This window comes from Crocodylus siamensis, chromosome 4 (genome assembly GCF_052110815.1).
Source record: "Crocodylus siamensis isolate JL-2025a chromosome 4, ASM5211081v1, whole genome shotgun sequence".
Lineage (NCBI taxonomy): Eukaryota > Metazoa > Chordata > Crocodylia > Crocodylidae > Crocodylus > Crocodylus siamensis.
This window is the reverse complement of record NC_143398.1, coordinates 227,024,289-227,046,059: the sequence shown is the minus strand read 5'-3', so window position 1 is coordinate 227,046,059 and position 21,771 is coordinate 227,024,289. Positions and strand designations below refer to the sequence as shown.

General features: G+C 44.0%; 1 protein-coding gene across 1 annotated transcript in view; it reads right to left on the bottom strand.

The window, feature by feature from the left end:
- LRP1B (LDL receptor related protein 1B) overlaps positions 1 to 21,771 on the bottom strand; it is a 1,602,836-nt gene that overhangs the window by 532,687 nt on the left and 1,048,378 nt on the right. The window contains exon 32 of the mRNA XM_090045827.1: positions 6,381 to 6,530. Coding sequence (XP_089901953.1) covers positions 6,381 to 6,530 — 150 coding nt within the window. The remainder of the gene's footprint in view (positions 1 to 6,380; positions 6,531 to 21,771) is intronic.

The following is a 21,771-nucleotide window of genomic DNA, read 5'->3' as shown; positions in this document are numbered from 1 at the left end:
AAGTAAATATACAGTCATACTGCAGATTGTCACACTTTTGTCTCTTACAAAGACAAAGAGCAGATTAAAGGCTTAAAAATATTTAGATGCCCTATGAAATTGTTTGGTAATTCTGAATGTGAAGAGCCATTACATATAAAATGGCCTATTATCACAAAATAAAGAGTACTTTATATCATATTTAAAAAACTATAAAACAAAGTATCAAATATCCACATGGACAAACTCTATTCTACTAATTCTTAATGCAAGTGAACATGAAATGCTGACATTCTGATAATAGTTATACATTCTTTTTATCTAAAAGCAATCCCAGAGGGATCATCTCCATCCTGGTCAAAACTCAAATGTAGATTTTATGCAGGTGCCATATCTGTGAGGACATCAAATCAAAGGCATGAACAAATACCCTTAACAATATCTATCAAAGACCTCTCATAGCTGCCCAAAGGAACCATGATGCGTGGGGGTTTTTGGTTTTTGTTTTGCTTTTCTGTTAGCATCAATTTAAACAAAGGATCTCAGGCACAATCTATTCAATGGAAGCTCATTTTTATTCATTAAATGTGACACTTTTTGAGATGAGACATAAAACTCATATACAGCTTTCCCACCAACAAATAATTTCTAAACACTCAAAATTCATATCCGTCTGATATTTACATATTAAACCTATTTGAGTGAATTAAAACTTTAAAAGGATCAATATTGTGATGCCTTATGCTATGTCAAATACTTTGAAGTTAAGCTACTACAATTTCATCAATTTAAATTGGAGCCTTTGTAATTAATAAGTCCCAATTATGTACCCCTATACATATTAAAAGTTTAACAAAAACATATGATCAATAAGTTAAATCAGTCAGAGAAAAGTTAAACTATTTTGAGCACAGTTAGGTACTTGGAGGGCCCTGAAAGGCAGGTCAAATAGTTGTACATATATATTAATACAAACCAAATATATCAAATAGACCTGTTTTCAGGCTACATAACACAAACAGTTTAAATAAACTGAATTGGAGAGGGAAGAGAGCATATATTTGACAAGAATTTTGGAAAACCCTAAAACCTTCTAGTGCTGTTAGAGTTCATTTTCCTTCATTTAGAAGTGTGTGTGTGGATGTTTGCATTGTGTGACAGAACAGATGTTTTCATTTATAACTATGTATAGATATAGCTAGATAGAGAAAAGATTAAATATCCACTCCCAGACTGCAGGCGCCCAAATAACAGTTGCTTTTCCACTTTTACTTTTCAAATTATCATCCTCCAATAGAATGGAGAACAACCAATTTACCAGCCAATATATCTTCTGAAATACCAGCCCCTTCCTCCAGTGATTATCTTCAGCAATATCATAGAAAAGGGTCTTTTGCATTGTACCTGTGTGGTCAAAAAATATGGACTATTTTGCACTGGGAAAAGGGAGAACAAGAATCATCAGAGAAAATGAGTCAAAATGGGAAACTCTCCTTTCCAAGTGATCCCTGGTGTTAGAGGGGTCTTACTATGACTCCATATCATAATACTGGCATTGCCTTGTTAGTCCTTACAAGGGATCCAGTTTTTCCATTCTCCATGGAAAAAAAAGAAGAAAAATGTGGATTTTCTCATTTTAAGAAACCCCCCCACAGATTTTCTCTTTTAAAGGAAAAAATGTGTGGGAAACAAAGGGTTTCCCTTGTAGGCTGACAGAGTTCCAGCTTGAAAGCAGATGCAAGGGAATGGGAGGAGGATGATCAGCCAGGGGACACCACATGCATGTGCAGTCAGGCAGTGTGGAGAGAAGCTCCCCGCAGGTAAGTCAGGGGGCAGGGGGATTAAGGCCCACATCATGACCAAGGGAGGGAAGGAGGGAAGTGAACATGGCTGGGGACACTGTCCAGCTGGGGTGGTACATGGGGCCTGGGACCTGGGGCATAAACTGGAATGTGCAGCTGTGGGGCCTCAACAGGAAATGGGATGGAGCCAAAGGTGGATCATACGGGGGGGCAGTGGGGGCCTGGCTCCCATCCACTCTGCATACTCCCAGTAGAGGCACGGGGATCACAAACCCCCAAGATTTGTGCATGGGGTGGGGTCCCTCTATGGACTCTGGGCTCCCTGCTCCACTTCTCCACTCAGGGCCCCTGTGGCCCAGTGGGCAGGACCTGGCATGGCAGGACAGTGTTCGGTAGGGCAGGGCAGCTCAGTGTCACTGCTTGGAGCCCTGTGTCACCACGGTGAGGCAACCTCTGCCCTCTTGGCAGCAGTGGGGGGAACAACTCCATGCTGTCACTCCCACTGCTGCTGCATGGGCAAATGAGCAAGGAACGCCTCGTCATGGTGGTGCAAGGCTCCCAAGGTTGCAGCATGAAGCCCCCTCTGCCCCACCCCACTCTGCTGTGTTGTGTCATGTCCCACCTGCAGGGCTGTGGAGGCCCTGGGGGAAGAGCAGCATGGTGGGGGGCCCCAGGTCTGCAGCACATAACCCACATCTGCCTCCACCCCATGCACAAATCTGGAGAGCATGTGACCCCCATGTTCCCCATGAACTGCATGCAGTGGCTGGGAGTCATCTCCTTCCTACCCCCACTATCCCCTCCAGCTAAGTCCCCGTGGCTCCGTCCCACTTTCTGCCTATGCTGCACATTCCTGCTCCAGTCTCAGACCCTATGCAATACCCCATCTGGGCAGCACCCCCAAACCCAGCACTGCAAAACTCCCTCCCTCCCTCCCTCACTATTGGGACCCCGAGCCCACAGTGGGGAGCCTGCATTTGCATTTTCCATGGGCTCTGCTGCAGTGGTGCTGTCCATGGGAGAAGGGGAGCTGTGTCTCACATTTCACTCAGGCCATAGCAGCCACCATCTGCCACTGGCAACAGCTGGGGCTTAGGTGCTGCTGGGGTTGGGGCAAGGGCCTAAAGACTCTGGACCCTGTAGAACTGGTAAGTGGGGGTCCCCCCTACCAGGGCTGGGGGCCAAGGGTATGCAAGTCAAAGTAAGTGGCACTGGCAGGGCCAGGGAGCTGTGGGTTGGGAGTAAGGAGCACCTCGGGTGTGGGGGTTTGTGGGTTGGAAGTATGAAGTCCAGTGGGTGGGGAGTGAGGGGAACCAGCAGGGACAGGGGGCTGTGGGTCAGGTTGAGGAGCACTAGCAGGGCTGAGGGGGGGAAGTGGTTTGATTATGAGGGGCAACAGTATGGACAGGGACATATTAGGGATGTTCAGCACCACAAAGCTTGGGAGGATAGAAAACAACAGCCACAGCTGGACCCACATCCTTGTGAGTGAAGGGGGTAGAGAGAGCTCAGATTTTCTATGATAAACAGAAATCAAATGCCAAAATATATAGGCATTTATAATGTGTTTTATTACAATGATTGAGGCCCTGGTAGGCTTCCAAATTACTTTAAAATTATAAATATATCAATAAGACACTGATACCTATATAGCAGGATTCATTTTAATTATGAAAAATGTACACTTTGGGTTATTTTAAATCATAGAATGGGTGGGGGGTGTATTATCAGAGAATCTGCAATTTTTAAACAGAGAAAACCAGGATCCCTGAGTATCTTACATGAATTTAGCTTTAACTAAATTGTATATAATTTTTTTCTAACTCTTATTTCTCATTTCTTTATTTTTGGACCTGATGTTTTGTCAGTCACTACTTATGTCGACCTGAGAAGAGGAATGACCTTGGTATCCTTGCTTCCTCAAATATAAATTAACCAGAGCCATAGAATTGAACCTATTTCTAACAACCAGTGTTTGTGTTGGTGTTGTATAAAAAGAATACCATATGTTAACAAGTAAATAGTGTAATTATTTACAACATTCTAGAAAAAAAGCTCTATACAACAGAGAAAGGTATTGAACTATCTCCTCAGCAGCTTTATCTCTTGTGGGACTGTTATTAAAGGAGAGTTTTTTATAGCACAAGCCTGGGGTTTGGAAGAACAAAGGTTATGTTCAGCTTCCCCAACTGATTCCACTTTGCCTGGAATGAAACAGAAGAAAGGAAAAAATGTCTACATGGGGATATCACAGCCTGAATAGGCATGCAGCTTCTCTGATAATGGTCCCGGGAGCAACCTTCACAAAAGAAAACATGTTAATTTAAAGGTAGGGAAAGTTGGGTCCTTATAAACTAAGCACCTTGTTACATGTTGCACTTTTTGCTGCTTAAATGTTGATCAATGTTAGTGCTAGCTTGAGTTTGGAACAGCCACACCTTAATGCTAAAACCTGCTCTGACTGTCCCCAGCCTGCACAGCTGTGACTAGGCACTACAGGGCTTGTGAACAGGGGCCTGAATAGGAGCTACAACTTTCAGTTGCAATTACAGGGCTGATGAGACAGGACAGACCTCTATCCCTGATCTAGGTGGGGTGTAAGAGATGGACTGGGGTTGGGGCATGAAGCTGGGAGGCAGGGAGTTACTGGGATGTGGGAGGGTAATGAAGTGGGAGCTGGAAAGGAAATGGGGGTGGAGGAAGGGTGGTTAAATGAAGCCAGCCACTGAAGGCATTTGTGGGGGAGCTACTGCCCATGCCCCATGGAGGAAGCCCCAGCTCCTGGGAACCCAATCAATCCCCCTACCTTGTTTGGCCCCCAACCACCCTAAACCCCACTTTTGAATCCTTCTGTGTCTTGTGACCTGGCTAGCTGGCACATGCTCTGCAGGCTGTATGCATGGGGTTTGCACTCTAGGAGGTGGGAAGGTCACACACCCTGGGGGCAGGAGTGGGAGTGGGCTTGGTGGCAGAATCATCCCCAGGCAGTACAGTTCAGAGGGTGGAAAGTTTATTCATGTAGTAAAGGAGGGTGGGAAGGGGACATTGCACCTTGGGATGTCAGAGGACTGCAATTTGGATGGCTCATCTTTGGGGGTGAGAGGGGGCACTCATTAATGGAACACAAGCTGGGCAACATGGATCAGAGATAACTCTGCCCTGGAGTGCTGTAACTTTAAGCCACCTAATGTGTGCTTAGAAATAGTTTCAGGTGCTAACGTATGGACATCCCAGGGGTTAAAAGTTCCAGGAATCACTTAAAATTAATGTGTAACAAGACCCTAACTCATTCAGAGAGCAGCTTATAAGATGCCACCATGTCCTACATGCCACCTAACTTCTAACTGACACATCTAAATACATCTTTTTTTACTAGTTTAAATATGGGAAAAAATATTAAATGGAAACATGGCATCGTAAAAAAGAAGACTATAAGGACATTGTTGGGTTGTCTAGTTCATCTTCATGCCCCAATACAATATCGACTACAGCCTGAAAGAGGTCTGTCTGACCTTTCTTCAAAAACTTCCAAAGATTCTACCATTGTCCTAAGTAACCCATTCTAGTGCCGAACAATCCTTATACTTGGAAAGCTTTTTCTACTGTCCAATTCAAAACTCCCTTACTGTAATTGAAATCCCTTACCTCTTGTCTGATTCCCAGTGGACACAGAGACCAGTTTAAACTGCTTCTTTGCAACAGTCTTTTTATATACATGAAGACTGCTATGGTTTCTCCACTCAGTTTTCTCTAGACGCTATTATAATTATTATTCATACCTTTTATGCAAAGCACATTTTCCTAACTTCTGATGCCCTTGTAGCTTCCCATGGGTTCTCTTCAATTATTCCATTTCCTGGTTGAAGTGTGATGGCTAAGCTTGGCCAGAGAACCTCAGCTGAAATTTTACCAGTCCTGAGTAATGGAAGAATGACTTCACATGTCTTGCATTTGACAATCCTGTTTATAAATACCAGCACGAGGTCTACGGTTTTTTGTTGCTGTTGTTTTTATTTTTTGCCACAGTGTATCGATGGCTTGTGTTCAGTCTGTGTTCCCCTATAATCCATAAATTCTTTTCTTCAGAACTGCTACCTATTCAGTCTCTCCCCAACCTTGTCCTTATTCAACTGCATCCTAGCTATTTCAGACAATTTTATAAGACATTTTGATTTCTAAAAATTACTTGGAATTCCAATTAATATAATTTCTATCTTGGCATCTCAACGTTACTTCGTTCGGTATCTTCTAAAGAAAAAAGGGATTATTATACAGATTTGGAATTGAGTTATAATATAGTTTTTTGAATGGTTTGGAATCAACAGCACCTATTGAATCTATAGAGAAAGTTGGACCATTTAGAAATGTACATCTGTAGTTCAGGTCCTAAATTCAAATTCCAGTGATTTCTGAAGAGACTTAGCTAAAATACCTTAGCTAAAAAAATTAAAATAAAATGAAAACGATAAGGAAACTAAAATAAAATCACTAATGAAGTCTATTTTGAATATATCATTTGTGTTTTATACAACTCACAATGAATCTATCTTGGCATCCAATTGATGTTAAGAATAATAAAAACATTACCATTAAACTTACCCATGATGGTTAAAGCTGTAGCTTTTGTTAATTCTTCTTTCATTGATTCTATCACTTCTAAATTACCACCATCCAAGTTGCATCTATTTATGGTTCCATTTCCTGAACTGATCCAATATAGCTTGTTCTCCAAATAATCTATAGACAAACCTGTAAGTAATTTATATAACTGAATCATAATAGTGAGTACTAGATATGTAAAATTCATCAAGAGTAATTAAGCTACTTTCTTCAGTGAAAAATGCAATCAAAGATTTTAAATCACTAGAGAAGAGAAAAAAACAGAAAATGTCTCCATGCATAAAAATGAAAAAACAAAAAGCAATACAAGTTGCAAATTTATAGAAACAAAAGTTTTCTTTTTGATAAACATATTTGTATCTATGACGCTCACTGCTTTCTGCCTCACATGCACTTGCATAAATGTATTATTGACTGATTTATAGAAGGTAATTTCTAGTTGAAGAAAATGAGGTTCTAGGACATGTCATTAACCCCCAGGAATGCCCAGCCAAGGTCATTACTGCTATTCAAAACTGTGAGAACTGAGAATATCACACACACACACTTTTTATATATTCCGAAACTCTGTGCTTCTCCATATAAAAAAACTGTTTAATGCCTGTGACCATTAGAAGACTAGCAGAACTAAAGAGAAAGCAAAACTTAATCCTCACTTGATTTACAATATTAATTAAAATACCACTTCATATTATGTTAATCAGAATTAGAAATATCAAAACAGTATATACAGAAATATTTGCAAAACATTACTTTGGACAGAGGAAACAAAACATCACAAAATATTGCTACACCTAACAAGAACCATGGGAACAGAAGGAAGGATACATATAAACACATAAAAAAAAGTGCAAGTAGGAGATTTGATCCTTCAGTGTTCTACACAGCCAGCTGACTCAAGGTGAAATAAAGAATTATTGTTCTCATAAAAGAATAAAAAGCACAACTATAAGTACACATGGACTTTGACATAAAATGTAAATAAATACTGGTGACACATACAACCCGATGAGAGCCCTGCCTTTGAAATGTGACATCATCTCTGATGCAAGCTCAGCCATTTTTTTTTAAAAAAAGGATAGTGTGGTGTGCACCAAACAACCACATCTGGGGATTGGAACTACTGCCTCTGTAGATGTGGTATAGCTGAGGATGCTGCCCGCTATCCTCACATGAGACTGCTCTCTCAGTAGGATTTATTAAACTCATTTCTGCTACCCATGACCTTTTTTAATGACTAAGATAAATGTGGTCCCTACCTAAGCCCCTGTTGAAAGTTTTTGTTTTTTACTTTTAATGTCTACATTTGTTTTGTCCCAGTACTTTATACTTGGCATTTCAAATATGTTCTCCTGTCTTCATTGAATTAATAATACATTTGTTGAAAAAGAAAACAAAAGATCAGAAGTGGTGAAAAGACAAGAACAGAAGGTGGAGCGTTTGATATACGCAGATCAAAAGTGTGAGGGAGCAGGAGGGACCTCACAGATAGCAAAAATCAGCCTGGAGGCAGCAGTTCCTATTGATGCTCAAAAAAAATAGTTTTTAACAGAATCAAATGGAAATATGAATTGCTTCTGGTCATGTTTGACTCCCAGGACAAACTAATTTAAATTATATTTATATTTTGCAATGTACCTATTGTAACCGTGGGAATTAACAAAAGCCTTTCTGAAAGACATCTTGTCTAATAGCTTAACAGACGTGAACTTTGAGTCACTGCATCTATACTCTGTATTCTCTGGCCTCCTCCGCATATATAGAATTCACCACACTCTATAATCATGGGTAAAACACTAAAAACCTCATGATTCCTCTCTTGCCAGTACATATTTGGTTTTGGTTGAGTAGCCCACACCATTTTAAAAATTCCTAAAAGACCATTTTGGGCAAACAGTTCTTCATCTTGTGACACTGGTACATGGCAATATGTCAGGACTTGTGCATGTGCAGTCAATCCATCACTGCTAGAATTCAACAGCTTTATAAGCCATCCATCATACTAATAAGTAGTTTTGACAACTGTGGTGAACCCTTCCCCTTCCGACTCCAAATTTCCCTGCACCACTTGCAGCTTCACCAAGAGGAAGATAAGAATGAGGCGGAAGACTTAGGACCATCAGCATGGACTAAAGAACTTGAGGGTGAGATTGGCATATTCCTAAAGAGCTATACAGACCTTACCCCTGTGTTTCAAAGACAAAACACGAATGTATGAAGTCTGTGTTCTGTTCTGAAGCACTGGGTCTATTTCCATCCAGCAGCTAATACCTCTTGATTGCTATTAGCCAGTTGTTAACCAATTTGGTGTGGTTGGTGCTGTTTTGATGAAGCCCTTGGAATTTCCAAATAGAATAGAAAATTTTTCCTTTGTCCCTCAATGCCTAATCAACCCTGGTGATAAACTTACCTATGTCATTGCAGCCTGGTCAGCAAATGTTAGGATTTAGAACTTTTAGGAGCTCCTGTCCTGTTGGAAATCCCAGTATCAAAAAACAACACCCCCCAAAAAAGTGCTGCAGGACACACTTGTGGGGCATACCCTGAAGGAACTGGAGGCTGAGTCCTCCAGAGTGTCTCTATGGCTGCCTTGTGCCCCTACTGCCCCAGTACACTGCCTCAGCAAACTAGTAGGGGAAGGCAGAGGCTTCAGGTAAGGAGTGAGTGGCAAGTTGGGAATGAGAGGTAAGAGCAGGGGCAGGGCACTGGCATATCAGTGCTGCTCAGTGCCCCACATCTTGGTGAGTGAAGGCGGCAGAGGAAGCTCTGATTTTGCTGTTAAAAAAATCAAAAGCAAATGCCAAAGCGCCAATGGATTTAGAATTCATTTTATTATGATGACAGAGCCACTGGTGGGCTTCCAAATTCTTTAAAATTGTAAATATATCAATGAAACAATGCCCAACTTATTGCTTTATATATAGTGGCATTTCATTTTAATCACAGAAGAACACAGATTTAGGGTATTTTAATGAGAGAATTTGGGTTTCTTATCAGAGAATCTGCAATTTTTAAACAGGGAACACGAGGATCTCTGCTGGTGAGGCAAGTGGCAAGACCTGGGCAGAGAAGCCTACCCAGGGACAGCAGCAGGGACCCAGCTGGATGGCAGGTGACATGGCTGACCTGGCTATATGAGGCCAAGGGGACACATTTTGATAGTTCAAAGCAGGCCAACTTAATGAGTACATCTTCAGGACAATAGCTGCCCAGATGGCAAAGCAGTGGCACCAGAAGGCATGACAGCAGTGCCAACTAAAGACCAACTGTGCAGCCATTGCCCACTGGCAGCTGATCCAGAGGTGAAGGAGGCTCTTATTCAGTGCCCATACCATAGCCCAGGTGGCTGTGCAGTCCCCATCTGGATCTAGCAGGTATGTAACAATGGGGCCCCAGATCCAAGGGAGCAGATGCTGTTGCAGGTGGCAGCAGGTCACAGCCAGGCAGCAGCTAGACTGCTGCAGTGGGTAAAGGGTGCAAGGGCCACTCTAGTTTAGGGATGCTTCAGCAGGCCAGCTGTCCCCAGATACCAACTGGCTGGACCTCAGAAGCTCCTGAGGGAAAGTAGACCTGCGCTGCTTACCAGGGGAGCTTCTTATACTGCTGGGACAGAACAGGTGCTGGTCCCAACCCTTAGCTCCCCTTGGTTAAAGATCTGGGAGAAGCTGGGCAGGTTCAGTTTGCCCCAAGTGTCACAATTTGCCCAACACCAAAGTGTATGTTCAGGGACGTGTGCAGAGGCACAAATCTCTGGCACAAATTTGTGCTGCTGTTACTTGAGCTGCTGCAAGTGCATGTGCCTGCATGTATAGATGCACCCTTAGAGGCTTTCAGGACATTTTTAGCAATCTGATATTTTCTCAGTTAAAGATAATTACTGTAGCTTGTTTTCAGGGATGACTTGTACCCCTTCTCATTTGAGAAAAGGGAATAATATTTTGCATATGAGTCATTTATGGTTTGTGGTCCATGGCAACATTAGTACACATTAGGACTGTGCAAAGCTTTGGAGGGCGATTCAATTTGGACAAGATTCAGCCTGATTTAGTAGACAAATCTCCAAATCCGAATAGAATCAGGGGAACAATTAAACGGTATGAATTGATTTGAAGTTCTCCAAATCTTCAGGAAAGGTTCAGAAATATTTGATGATTTGGACAGTCCCCAGTGGCTGCAGCAGGGAGCTGCAGCCAGAATTGAAGCTGGTAAGTACTTGGGGTGGGGGAGGCTGGGGGAGGGGACCATGAGGGGGACCCCTGCCAGCCCCCATTCCCTGCCCGCTCCCGCAGCCCCCCAACCCCCCACCTTGTCCCCTAGCCCCCCCCCCACGGCTGCCCCGCCTGCCACAGCTCCCAGTGCTTTAAAAAAAAAAGCCCCCACTCACTAGGTACTGCCAGGCAGGGGGGGCAATCTCCACTGCCTCCCATTGCCCTATGCTGCATGGGGGGAGGTCTGCATGAGGCCCCCGACCCCTCCTCTCTCCCCCAGCCCTCATCCACGGGTGCCCCGCCTGGGCCAGTTTTGGCCCTTTAAGAAATAAAAACCAAGAAAAGCCCCAGGACTCACCGGCTCCTACAGCAGCCTCTGGGATTTGGGAAGCTCATTCAGAACCCCCTCATGTGGTGTGGGACAGCAGAGTGCGGTGGGTATCACCCCCTGCCAGCAGGAACAGTGAGTGTGGTTGGGTTTCTCAGGGGCGTTCTTTAAAAAAAACAAGCCCCAGTGTGTGGGGCAGCCATCGGGGGAGCTGGGACAGTCGAGTGGTCAGGGGGCTCATGCAGAGCCCCCCACACAGTGTGTGGTAGTGAGGGAAGCAGGGATCATCCCCCCTGCCCAGTAGCCACCAAGTCAGGGCTTTTTTTTTTCAAAGTGCAGGAAGCTCAGGTGGGTAGGGCAGCCATCACTGGGATGGGAGAGCAGGTGTGTTATGGGGCTGATTTGGAGATATAGCAGCAGCCAAATCTCCAAATTAGTTTTGGCCGAATCGATTTGGGACAGTAATTCGAATCACTGAATCGAATCACTGTCCCCCAAAATCAGCCGAATCTGAAACCAATACTAGCCACTTCACACAAGCCTAGTACACGTCTACGGTCAAGTGGTTTTTGTAGGGTGTTTGTCCCATGCCATATTTGCTTTGCATGCTTTGTATGCCTTAATTTTAAATAGGATGGAGCTATTACTTTATTAGGAGGGATTCATACTAGTTGCCCATTAGCTCTTATACTTTTTTCTAATACACAGAATGGTGTATATGATTTCCATCATCAGTAGTAACATAGGTTCTTTCTGCATGATGAAATACTTTGAGGGGGACTGCATTTTCACCATATGGGGCTCATTTTTCAGATTGTATGAACCTTTATGAATTTCTAAAATCATGGATCTTAGTGTGTTCACTGTTGGGGAATTCCACTACTGCATCCTCTAAGCCTAGAGGTGCTGGTTTTCTAGTGTTTTTTTGCAAATGATAAACAAACAAACAAAAACACAACATGCTTTACCTGGAAGAAGTAGTGAGTAACTTCAGCCCTGCTCTGCAACATCTGTATAGATTAGGTACTTCATCTGGGCTTCTGAAGTTTTTAGCTACAGCTGATTCAACCAGCTATTAGATAAAAGCACCAATCCCCACACACACTAAAGAGCCCTATCTTTCCAGATGTCAAGTGAGCTGGGTCCAGCTGCCTCTTCTGGCCACATGCTGGGCTCGGTGTGGGAACACACTAAGTTTAAGGTAAAACACAATTTTGCTTTGTATTGTTTTATTTTTTTAACATCTGCAAGCAGCCTATATATAAGATTTGTTACATATACTTTATAGTTCTTTATGAATTTTAAAAACAATGGAGGATGTATAGAAACATTTTGACTTGCAGGTAAAAAATAAAACGGAACTACAGACTGGTGAGCCTAACTTCTGTGCAGATTGGTAGAAATGAATAAGTAATATGGCTGTCTTTCACATGGTTGAACTGCATTTGCTGGTCAAAAATAAACAAGCCTTTATGAAAGACATTCAAGCTTCACTGGTTTAGCAGAGTTTCTTTTGAGAATACCAACAAGCGTGTGGATCCAGTTGATGCAATACATCTACACTTCGAAAAACCTTCTAACCAAATTCCATACCAAAGGCTCTTAATAAAATTGAGCTGTCATGTTATCACATGCAAGGTCCACTTCTGTAACTGGCTAAAGGACAGGAACAAAAAGTAGGTATACATTATCTTAGAATGGAGGGAAGATAACAGTGGGGTTCCCCAAGGGTCTTTGCTGGGATGTGTGTTGTTTAATATATTCAGAAATTATTTGGAAAGGAGGAAAGGTGACCAAGTTTGAAGATAGCACCAGATTATTCATGGTGGTGAAAAAACAAAAGAACCCACACAGTTGTCTCAGAAGAAGTGCAGAAGAATCACATGAAAATGACCGTGCAACTAAATAACTGATGAAATTCAAACCTTAAGTTTGAATGCTTATGATAATGTGCTTAGACACAGGAGTCAAGGTAGGTGTCATCTACCTAGGCTTTAAGAAGGCCTCTGATATGGTATCACATTCTGTTATCATAAATAAATTGACAAGCTGTGATGTAGATGATTACATGGTCAGGTGGGTGGCAAATTGGCTTAGGGGGTCACACCCAGAGAGTGGTGGTGGATGGGTCAATATTGACGTGGAAAGATGTGGGCAGTGGAGTCCCACAAGGCTCGGTCCTTGGACTGGCATTATTCAATGTCTTCATCAGTGACTTAGAGGAGATCATAGAGAGCACCCTGTCCAAGTTCACAGATGACACCAACTTATGGGGCAAAGTTCACACACCAAAGGGTAGGGAATGGATCCAAGTGGATCTGGACAGGTTGGGAAAATGGGCAGAATGAAATAGGATGCAGTTCAACAAAGACAAGTGCCTATAAATTCATCAGGGAAGGGCAGTGTTAGGGTGACAATATTTGGATCTTGGGGAGCACTGGATTTGCAGCTGAATAAAGGTATGACCTGTGGCCTAGCAAAGCTGCTAACCACAAGGCAGAATGATATATTAATAGTAATATTGCAAGATGCTTAGGCAAGCAAATTTTGCTTATGAATGCTTATGCTAAGCCATGTTACAGGGGTGTAGGTTGTAGCCATGTTGGTCTAAGGACATAGGCAGACAAGGTTCTCTGGGTGAATCTGATATCTTAAAAAGGCTTTCACTCAACAAGGACACCCCTCCAGAGAGATAGATCACATGTTTGAAAGAGCCAGTTACCACATGAAGAACTGCTGCAGTACAGAAGAACCCACCCCCCACAAATTGCACGCCACTGGTTATGACATATCACCCCACCTTGAACCCATACAGAAAATCCTCAAACAATTGCAACCCATACTAAAAAGAGACCCTATTGTTAAAGAGATCTTCCCAGAGCCACCCGTCCTAGCTTTCAAACAAGCACTGAACCTCGCCAACCTCATCACCAGAAGCAAACTTCCTCAGACCCAGAACACACCAAATAGATCCAGAGCATGCCACGACAAGAAATGCAAAACCTACCAACACATCGCCACCACCCCCACAATCACTACACCCCACAACAGAGCCATCAGCATTCCTGGATATTGAAGTTGCACCTCCAGAAATGTAATATATCTCATCCAATGCATCAAATGCCCTTGTGGAAAATACATAGGTGGCACAGGGGCACGGAGGTGCCCTGTTCCTAGGCAGGAATAAGGGCAGCTGCCAATCAAAAGGGCAGCTCAGGTGATGGTTGCTGGGGTAACCGTGCTGGTCAGGTGACCAGAAGGGGGCAGGGCCGGGCCTTTATAAACAGCCCAGGCCAAAGCCTAGCTAGCAGTTCCCTGCTGACAACTGAAGATGCAAGAGCTCTGCAGTTGAGCCAAGCAGAGCAGAGGTGAGCGATGCAGCCTGGTCACCCAGGCAGTTGCATCATGGGAAGGGGGAGAGAACCCTGACTGGGAAGCTTAAAGGTGGGACATAGTGGCCATAAGGGCACGGCACTTAAGTTCTAGCCAGGAGGCTTATCTTCGGTTATAGCCAGTTGGCTCACGGCTTTACGTTTCTTGTTTGCTATTGCTACATACTGGAGGACTGGGTGAGGCTGTAGCGGTGCGAGGAGGCCTCATGGGAGCTCCCCAGTAATCTGAAGGTTCCTGGTGCCCTGTGGGGTACAGTGAGCAGTGCCAGATAGGCATAACTGTTCACGCTGGTGTGGCGCGGTGTTGAGGGGTGTTGACCCCAGCCCTGTGGGGCGATAAGTGGAGAAGCCTAAGTAGTGTGAAAGACCCTGATGGTGGTCTAGGGGGCCAGGCACGGCTACGGCCACCTAAGCCCCAACCGTGAGGAGGACTTGAGAAGCCCCGAAAGGGGAATAAGCTTATTGAGAAGCCCGGTGAGGGCTAGGAGTGCTTAAGCATGAAGAGACTGGCCCGATAAGACGCAGTCTGTACGAGAGAAGCCCCAGGAGCAGGCATGTGTACTGAGAGAAGCCCCAGGAGCGGGCACTTATTATTGATAGAAACCGCAGTAGGGGTGCAGACTGGAAAGGGTCCCAGAGGGCTCCACAGTGGTGGGGACTCCGAAGGGTCAAAGGGTCCAGGTAAGGCTCTGGCCACCTGAGCCCAACTGGGAAGAGTACTGTTAGTAAGCCCGAGAAGGCTAACGGATAGAGGGGTGCTGGTTGCGTGACAAGCCCAGGGGTGCCAGAGAAGGGGCGCTGGTTGCGTGACAAGCCCAGGGGCGCCAGAGCAGGGGCGCTGGTTGCGTGACAAGCCCGGGGTGCCGGGCAGGGCACAGAAAAGAAAAGGACCTGATAACGTCCAGAAGAGCTGCTAGGCTTGGGGCGCGCTAAAGGGGAGGTTGGAGGCACGCATACCCCATAAGGCTGGGGTGCACCAGGTCACTCCATACGGAACAGGGGATAGTATAAGCATAGCACGGTGTCCAGGGCGACAAGAGCCAGCCTCCCTTCTAGAACCATATACCAACAAGACGTGGCGGGCAAGTAAGAGGGTGCTGGATCGCCTAATTGGCACGGCAGGGGGCGCTAGTGAGATCACGGCCGCTCCTAGGCCCCACTCCGTGACAATAGGAAAGACCAAACAACAACTGTGCACCAGAATAAAAGCACACCGGAAATCTGTCAAAGACAGGAATACCCAATTAATTACCTGTGGGGGGACCTTTCTCACTTTCTCTTTAATCTCTCAGTCCTGATCCTAAAAGGAAACTTACAGAACACTTCCCAGAGATGACCCTATGAACTCCACTTCATCAACCTCCTGCTTACTAAAAATCATGGACTAAATATTGACATTGGATTTATGACACATTATAACCTGCTTGACATCTGACTCCCCAGGTACTTCTCCACTATTCACCCCTCTTCTCTCTCCCCGCCCCATCCAGACTGTCTCTTATCTAGTGACTCCTCAATCTACATCTTTACTGACTGCCTTTCTGGTATGCATACCAGCCCAGCCTATGACTTCTTTACTTTTCATTCCATCCAGGAAGAGCACACACCAACTGCTGATACTTCCTTAGCCTGACAAAGTGTTTTTGAACCTGAAAACTACCTAGAGCTTTCCTATTGCAGAAATGCAATTTTTTATTACATTTGTAGTGATGAAATGTCCTCCCAATATTTTTGCTGGGGAAAAAAAAAACCTTTCTAAGATGTGCATATATATTACTAAAGGCTTGTCAAGATTAGTTCTCATGACAAACTTGAACTGATGAACCGAATCAATCATTTGCTTAATCAAAATGCACTATTTGTTTGCCAATTGGACTAAAGAATATGCAACTTCTTAGTACTCTTCTGTGTTGTGGTATGTTTTTGTAAACGTAGATCATTTGCCATGTGAACCGGCAAAATCATGAATAGGTAACATAGGGCACTTACACACGTGGGGTGCCTGCTCCAACACACTGGAAAGCTAGAGCATTGAGTCTGCCGGAGCACATAAATTGGTGCATTCTGGTAGCCTTACATGTCACATGCACCAGTGGCACAGCGCATGTCTGTGCTGAGAAAATGGCGGTGGTGTGCTTTGAAATAAAACATGTTTTATGTGCGTTAGTTCAAAGCACCTTGTCACCATTTTCTCAGCATGGGGACATACTGCACCACTGATTCACGTGACATGCAGGAACTTTTAATGAGCATGGCTCGCTAATTAAATGTGCCAGGTGCACATGGGGAAAACATGTAAAAACACCCATAGAGACCTTTATTTAGGCACAAGATGGATAGCTAGCAAATAAAGAAATTGTAGCAGAGTAATGGATTTGAGCATATGGTGGTTGGGCTTCAGCTCAGAAGACCAGGTAAAGAACTAAGAAACAAGGAGGCAGGGAGTTGTGTCTAGCAGGCAGACTGTTACATTCTTGCTAAATGAAGTCTCACTTTTGTGCATATGGAGACCAGCTGCAACTCAGAAGGAGGTGAATTAAAACTCAAATTTTACTGGCTCGTATCTGCATAAGATGGTGGTGCATATATCCAGAAAAAAAAAAGAATAGAATGTGCATAATGCTGCACGGAATAGCAATGATTTTTCATAACAGGAAATGCATCAACCTCAGCCATCTTGTATTTTGCCTTTCTCTATAGGGCAAGGAAGATCCAGTACTTCAGCCTATCTTCAGTTGGAAACCACCACAAAGTATCAGGCCACAGGACTAAACAAAATTCCAGGTACGAATTATAAAAAATCATGACAGCTTCATAGGCATGGTGAGCCCAGGAGCATGCAAGCTGTCAAATGGACAGAACCTAACTGCAAGCCAACATTTAAACATCCAACCATTGTGACCTGAGAGCAGCAAATAGCACAAGGTAGGTATAAGCTAAATTCACTGGAAAACTACCAAAATACTTTGGTGCACAGAGATACTTAGCTTCACAGTAGCTAGGGTCAGGAGGGACCTGAACAGATTGTCTAGCCTGACCCCCTGCCACAGGCAGGAATGAATGCTGTGGGTTCACAAGACCCCAGACAGGTGATTATCCAACCTCCTCTTGAATTTGCCCAAGGTAGGGGCTAGGGCCACTTCCCTGGGGAGTTAGTTCCAGATTTTGGCCACCCTAACTGTAAAATATTTCCTTCTGATCTCTAAGCTAAACCTATTCTCCATCAGCTTATTACAACTGCTCCTTGTCACCCCAGGTGGTGCTGGGGAGAAAAAGGCTCTACCTATTTGCTGTTGACCTCCCTTGATGAGTTTGTAGACAGCCACCAGGTCCCCTCTCAGCCTCCTCTTGCTGGAGCTGAACAGGTACAGGTCCCTCAGTCTCTCCTCATAGGGTCTGTCCTGTTGCCCTCTCACCGAGCAGGTGGCCCTCCTCTGAACCCTCTCCAGGCTGGCCACATCCCTTTTGAAGTGCGGCGCCCAGTACTGGATGCAGTACTTCCACTGTGGCCTGACCAGTGTCGCACAGAAGGGGAGTATCACCTCTCTGGACTAGCCTAAGATGCACCTTTGGATGCAAGACAAGGTATGGCTGGCCTTTCTGGCTGCGGTCTGGCATTGGCGACTCATGTTCATCTTGGAGTCAATAATGACTCCAAGATCTCTTTCCGCCTCTGTGCTTTCAAGGAGGGAACTCCCCAGCCTGTATGTATGCTGTGGATTCCTTATCCCAAGGTGCAGCGCCCTGCATTTGTCTACATTGAACCCCATCCTATTCTCATCTGCCCATTTTTGTAGTCTGTCTAAATCTGTTTGCAGCCTTTCTCTCCCTTCAAGTATGTCCACGTTGCCCCACATCTCAGTGTCATCAGCAAACTTGGATAGCATGCTTTCCACCCCCTCATCCAAGTCGCTGATGAAGATGTTAAACAGTGCGGGCCTGAGGACTGATCCCTGGGGTACCCCACTGCTCACAACTAACCAGGTTGAGTACAACCTGTCCACCACTACTCTCTGATTGTGCCCCATCAGCCAATTTTTTACCCATTCAACTGTGTAGGCATCAATGCCACAGTCACTTAATTTATTGATGAGGATGGGGTGAGAGACAGTGTGTGACCTTCTTAAAGTCTTGAAAGACTACATCCACAGCCACACCATCATCCAAGGATTTAGTTACTTGGTTTTAAAAGGCAATCAGGTTGAACAGGCAGGACCTGCCTTTGATGAACTTGTGCTGATTGCCCCTGAGCATGATCTCCCCTGTTGGCCCCTCACAGATGTGCTCCTTGATGGTTCTCAGGAAGATCTTGGAGAGAATCAAAGTGAGGCTTACAGGCCTATTGTTACCTGGGTCCCCCCTCCTCCCTTTCTTAAAAATTAGGACCACATTAGCCAGTTTCCAATCCCCCGGCACCTGGCCAGATGATCACGGATGCTCATACAGTCGGGCCAAGGGCTCCGTGGTGACCCCTGCCAGCTCCCTCAACACTCTTGGGTGGAGGGCATCTGGACCTGCAGATTTAAAAATGTCTAGCCCTTCCAGAAAATCCCTAACTACATCTGCACTGACTGAAGGCCTGACAGAGCTATCCCCAAGATTGCCCTTACCTCTGATAGGTGGGATATCCTGGTCCCTGTTCAAGAAAACAGAGGCAAAGAAACTGTTAAAAATATCAGCTTTCTTCTCTGGTGTATCCACAAGATTACCGTTTGCATCTTACAGGGGCCCTACATTGCCTAGTGCCCTCTTCTTGCTCCCAATGTACTTGAAAAAAGAAACATACCGCATGACTTTTACAATGGATTTTATTCCCAGGAGAATAAACTGGCATGGTAACTTGACAGTTGCATCATACTAAGAAATTGCTTTGTATTACAACAGATATTTTGTTCACTGATGTAACTGGCTTGCTATATAGACAAGCCCTCAGTGCTTGGGGTGACAAAGGTAAGGTTAGATTTCACAGCACTTCAGATTTCCCCATTTTAAGGACAACTGCCAGCTACCACGAGGTACTGTAATTCACCCTGGGTCTCTAAGCCCTGAATTAAGTAGTTATCCCCACTTGCTGTGAAACCACCTAAAACAGAGCTAGAAATAAATATCTGAGTCGACATCTTTATATATGTATACACATACATATATTTATATACATATGCACATATATAAATATAACCACATATACATATATGGATATACATATACATGCGCACACACACGTGCACACACACACATATATATTATATACACACACACACACACTCTGCTTCAGTCTGTGGCTGAGGCTGGGACATGGGCCATTTCCCCCTCTCTCCACCACTTTGGGCTGGGGCCGGGGCCGGGGCCTGGGCCTTCCCCACCCTCCCCGCTCTCCGCTTTGGGCTGGGGCCGCTCCCCAACTCCCCCTGCCACTCCAGGTGGGGGTCTATGACTGCAACAGTGGTGGTGGTGGCAGCTGCAGTGGGGTGCAGTCACTGCCCACCCCCATCCCTTCCTCCCCTGCTGCTTCCCCTCCCTGCCGGCTGTTGTTGAGGAGTGGGGGCACCACCCCTGGATCCAAGGACCCCCCTGCTCTGTCCCCTCTCCAGTCTGTGTTGTCCCCCTATTCCTCCAAGGAGCAGGGAAGGGGAGCTGGCCTCACCCGTTGCCCCTCTTCCCCTCTGGCCCCTCAGTCCCCACTATCATGGTGGTGCTCTGCTGTGTCTCTGTCTTTGTAGGGCACTCTGACTGGCTGCCAAGACAGCCAATCAAAGTTAGAATAAAACGTTATGGATAGACAGATACACAAACTAAGGCTTTTATAATATTAGAATGTGCGCACGCGCACACACACATATTTAGAATATAAAGGAAATGTATGTAAATGTGCATATTAATCAGATTTTGCTCTAGTTCTAATTTAGAAATATACACCACGTTTTTTACACAGAGTCTAAATTATAAAAGCAGAGTTTTTAAGCAAGTAAGTTAACTGATAAATACAGTAAGGGAAACAACAAGTTTGTACTATAGTGGAAGCATGTCTCAGAACACCTTGCCTACCAAAACAAATCTTGTGTTCCAAATCTGAAGAAATGCTTTTACTACTCATGTTGAAAAACAAGGTCTTAAGAGCAATTTCAAGAGGGATGACCCCACAGTGGCATCACTGCCACATTTCTGAATTTGGAACGTGCTGCTTGGAGTGGGTAAGTGAGGCATGCTCAGGAGGGTCTATGCTAGGACATGCTGCTAGCGTAAACAAATGAACAGAAAGCAATAGATCTTTTTTCTGGGTAAAAGTACAAGTCAAAATGCACAAGATACTCTAGTGGTTCTCCATCAAATGCAAGTTTGTATGGATTAATATTCTACATATAAAATTACCTTCAATATTTTTATCAGTTATAATCAATGGTACACTATTCTACACACAACCTGATGTTAGCCCATGTAGAGCAGTTTGATTGCAATGCTTTGTAAGTTTAAAGGCTATGATTGCACATGCTGTATAAATGGTGTAAGACTGTGTTCTCAAACTTTTACACTCAAGGACCCCTTCTTACACTCAAGGCACCCCTCAGAATATACTAATTCTTAGTTTTTATTTATTTTTGTCTATGGAAAAAATAATAGAGCATTTTTTCTGTTGCAAAGAATTCAGACAGATCACAACAGGGCAGAATGTTTTTAATTTTGTGGATTCCTATATGAAAGTTCTAGGTTTATTTTGTGAACCATGTTTGTACATCTAACAGTGCTAACATTATGTGGCACCTCATGGTTGAAAATTACTAGTTTAAGGTATAGAATATAGTATTTCAAGAGCTGGGTGTAAAAATGGGATCAAATATGTAGTTTTTGTTATCAGCTGCATAGTCCCTAAAAAAACTCTACAATTTTTATTATCATTTTTCAATAAGAAGTTTTAGGAAGATAGGCATAACATTTGACAGAATCAGATAGTCCTAAGAACCTCTCAAATTTGGCTGTTTATTTTATTTTTTTTGTTAGTTGGTTGCAGGAGAGGAGAGGATAAAGAATTAATGTAGCAAGGAACTTACTAAAACTTCCTTGACTCTTATCTTAATCCTAATCCTAATACTTGTATACTGTGGACTTGATATAAGTAATACATTAATGGTACACATTCTGTTAAAGGCATGATAAAGACACAATCAGCATTACACTAGCATATAAAGTAGGAGATAGATAACCCAAAGGCTTAAACTAGGGTAAATTTGCCCAATCCAGTGGAAAATTATTCTGGTAAAATCAGGAGTAAAGTTCTAGCTCTGTAAATTACACCAATTTAAGTTTACATGTCTCCTTTCATCTCAAGGTAGCTATTACTTGTTCCCTCACCACTTGGTGCAAAAGCACCACAGTTGACCACAGGGCAGCTGTAGGCATCTCCACTCCTGATCCCAGCATACCAAACTGTATACACATTTAATTAA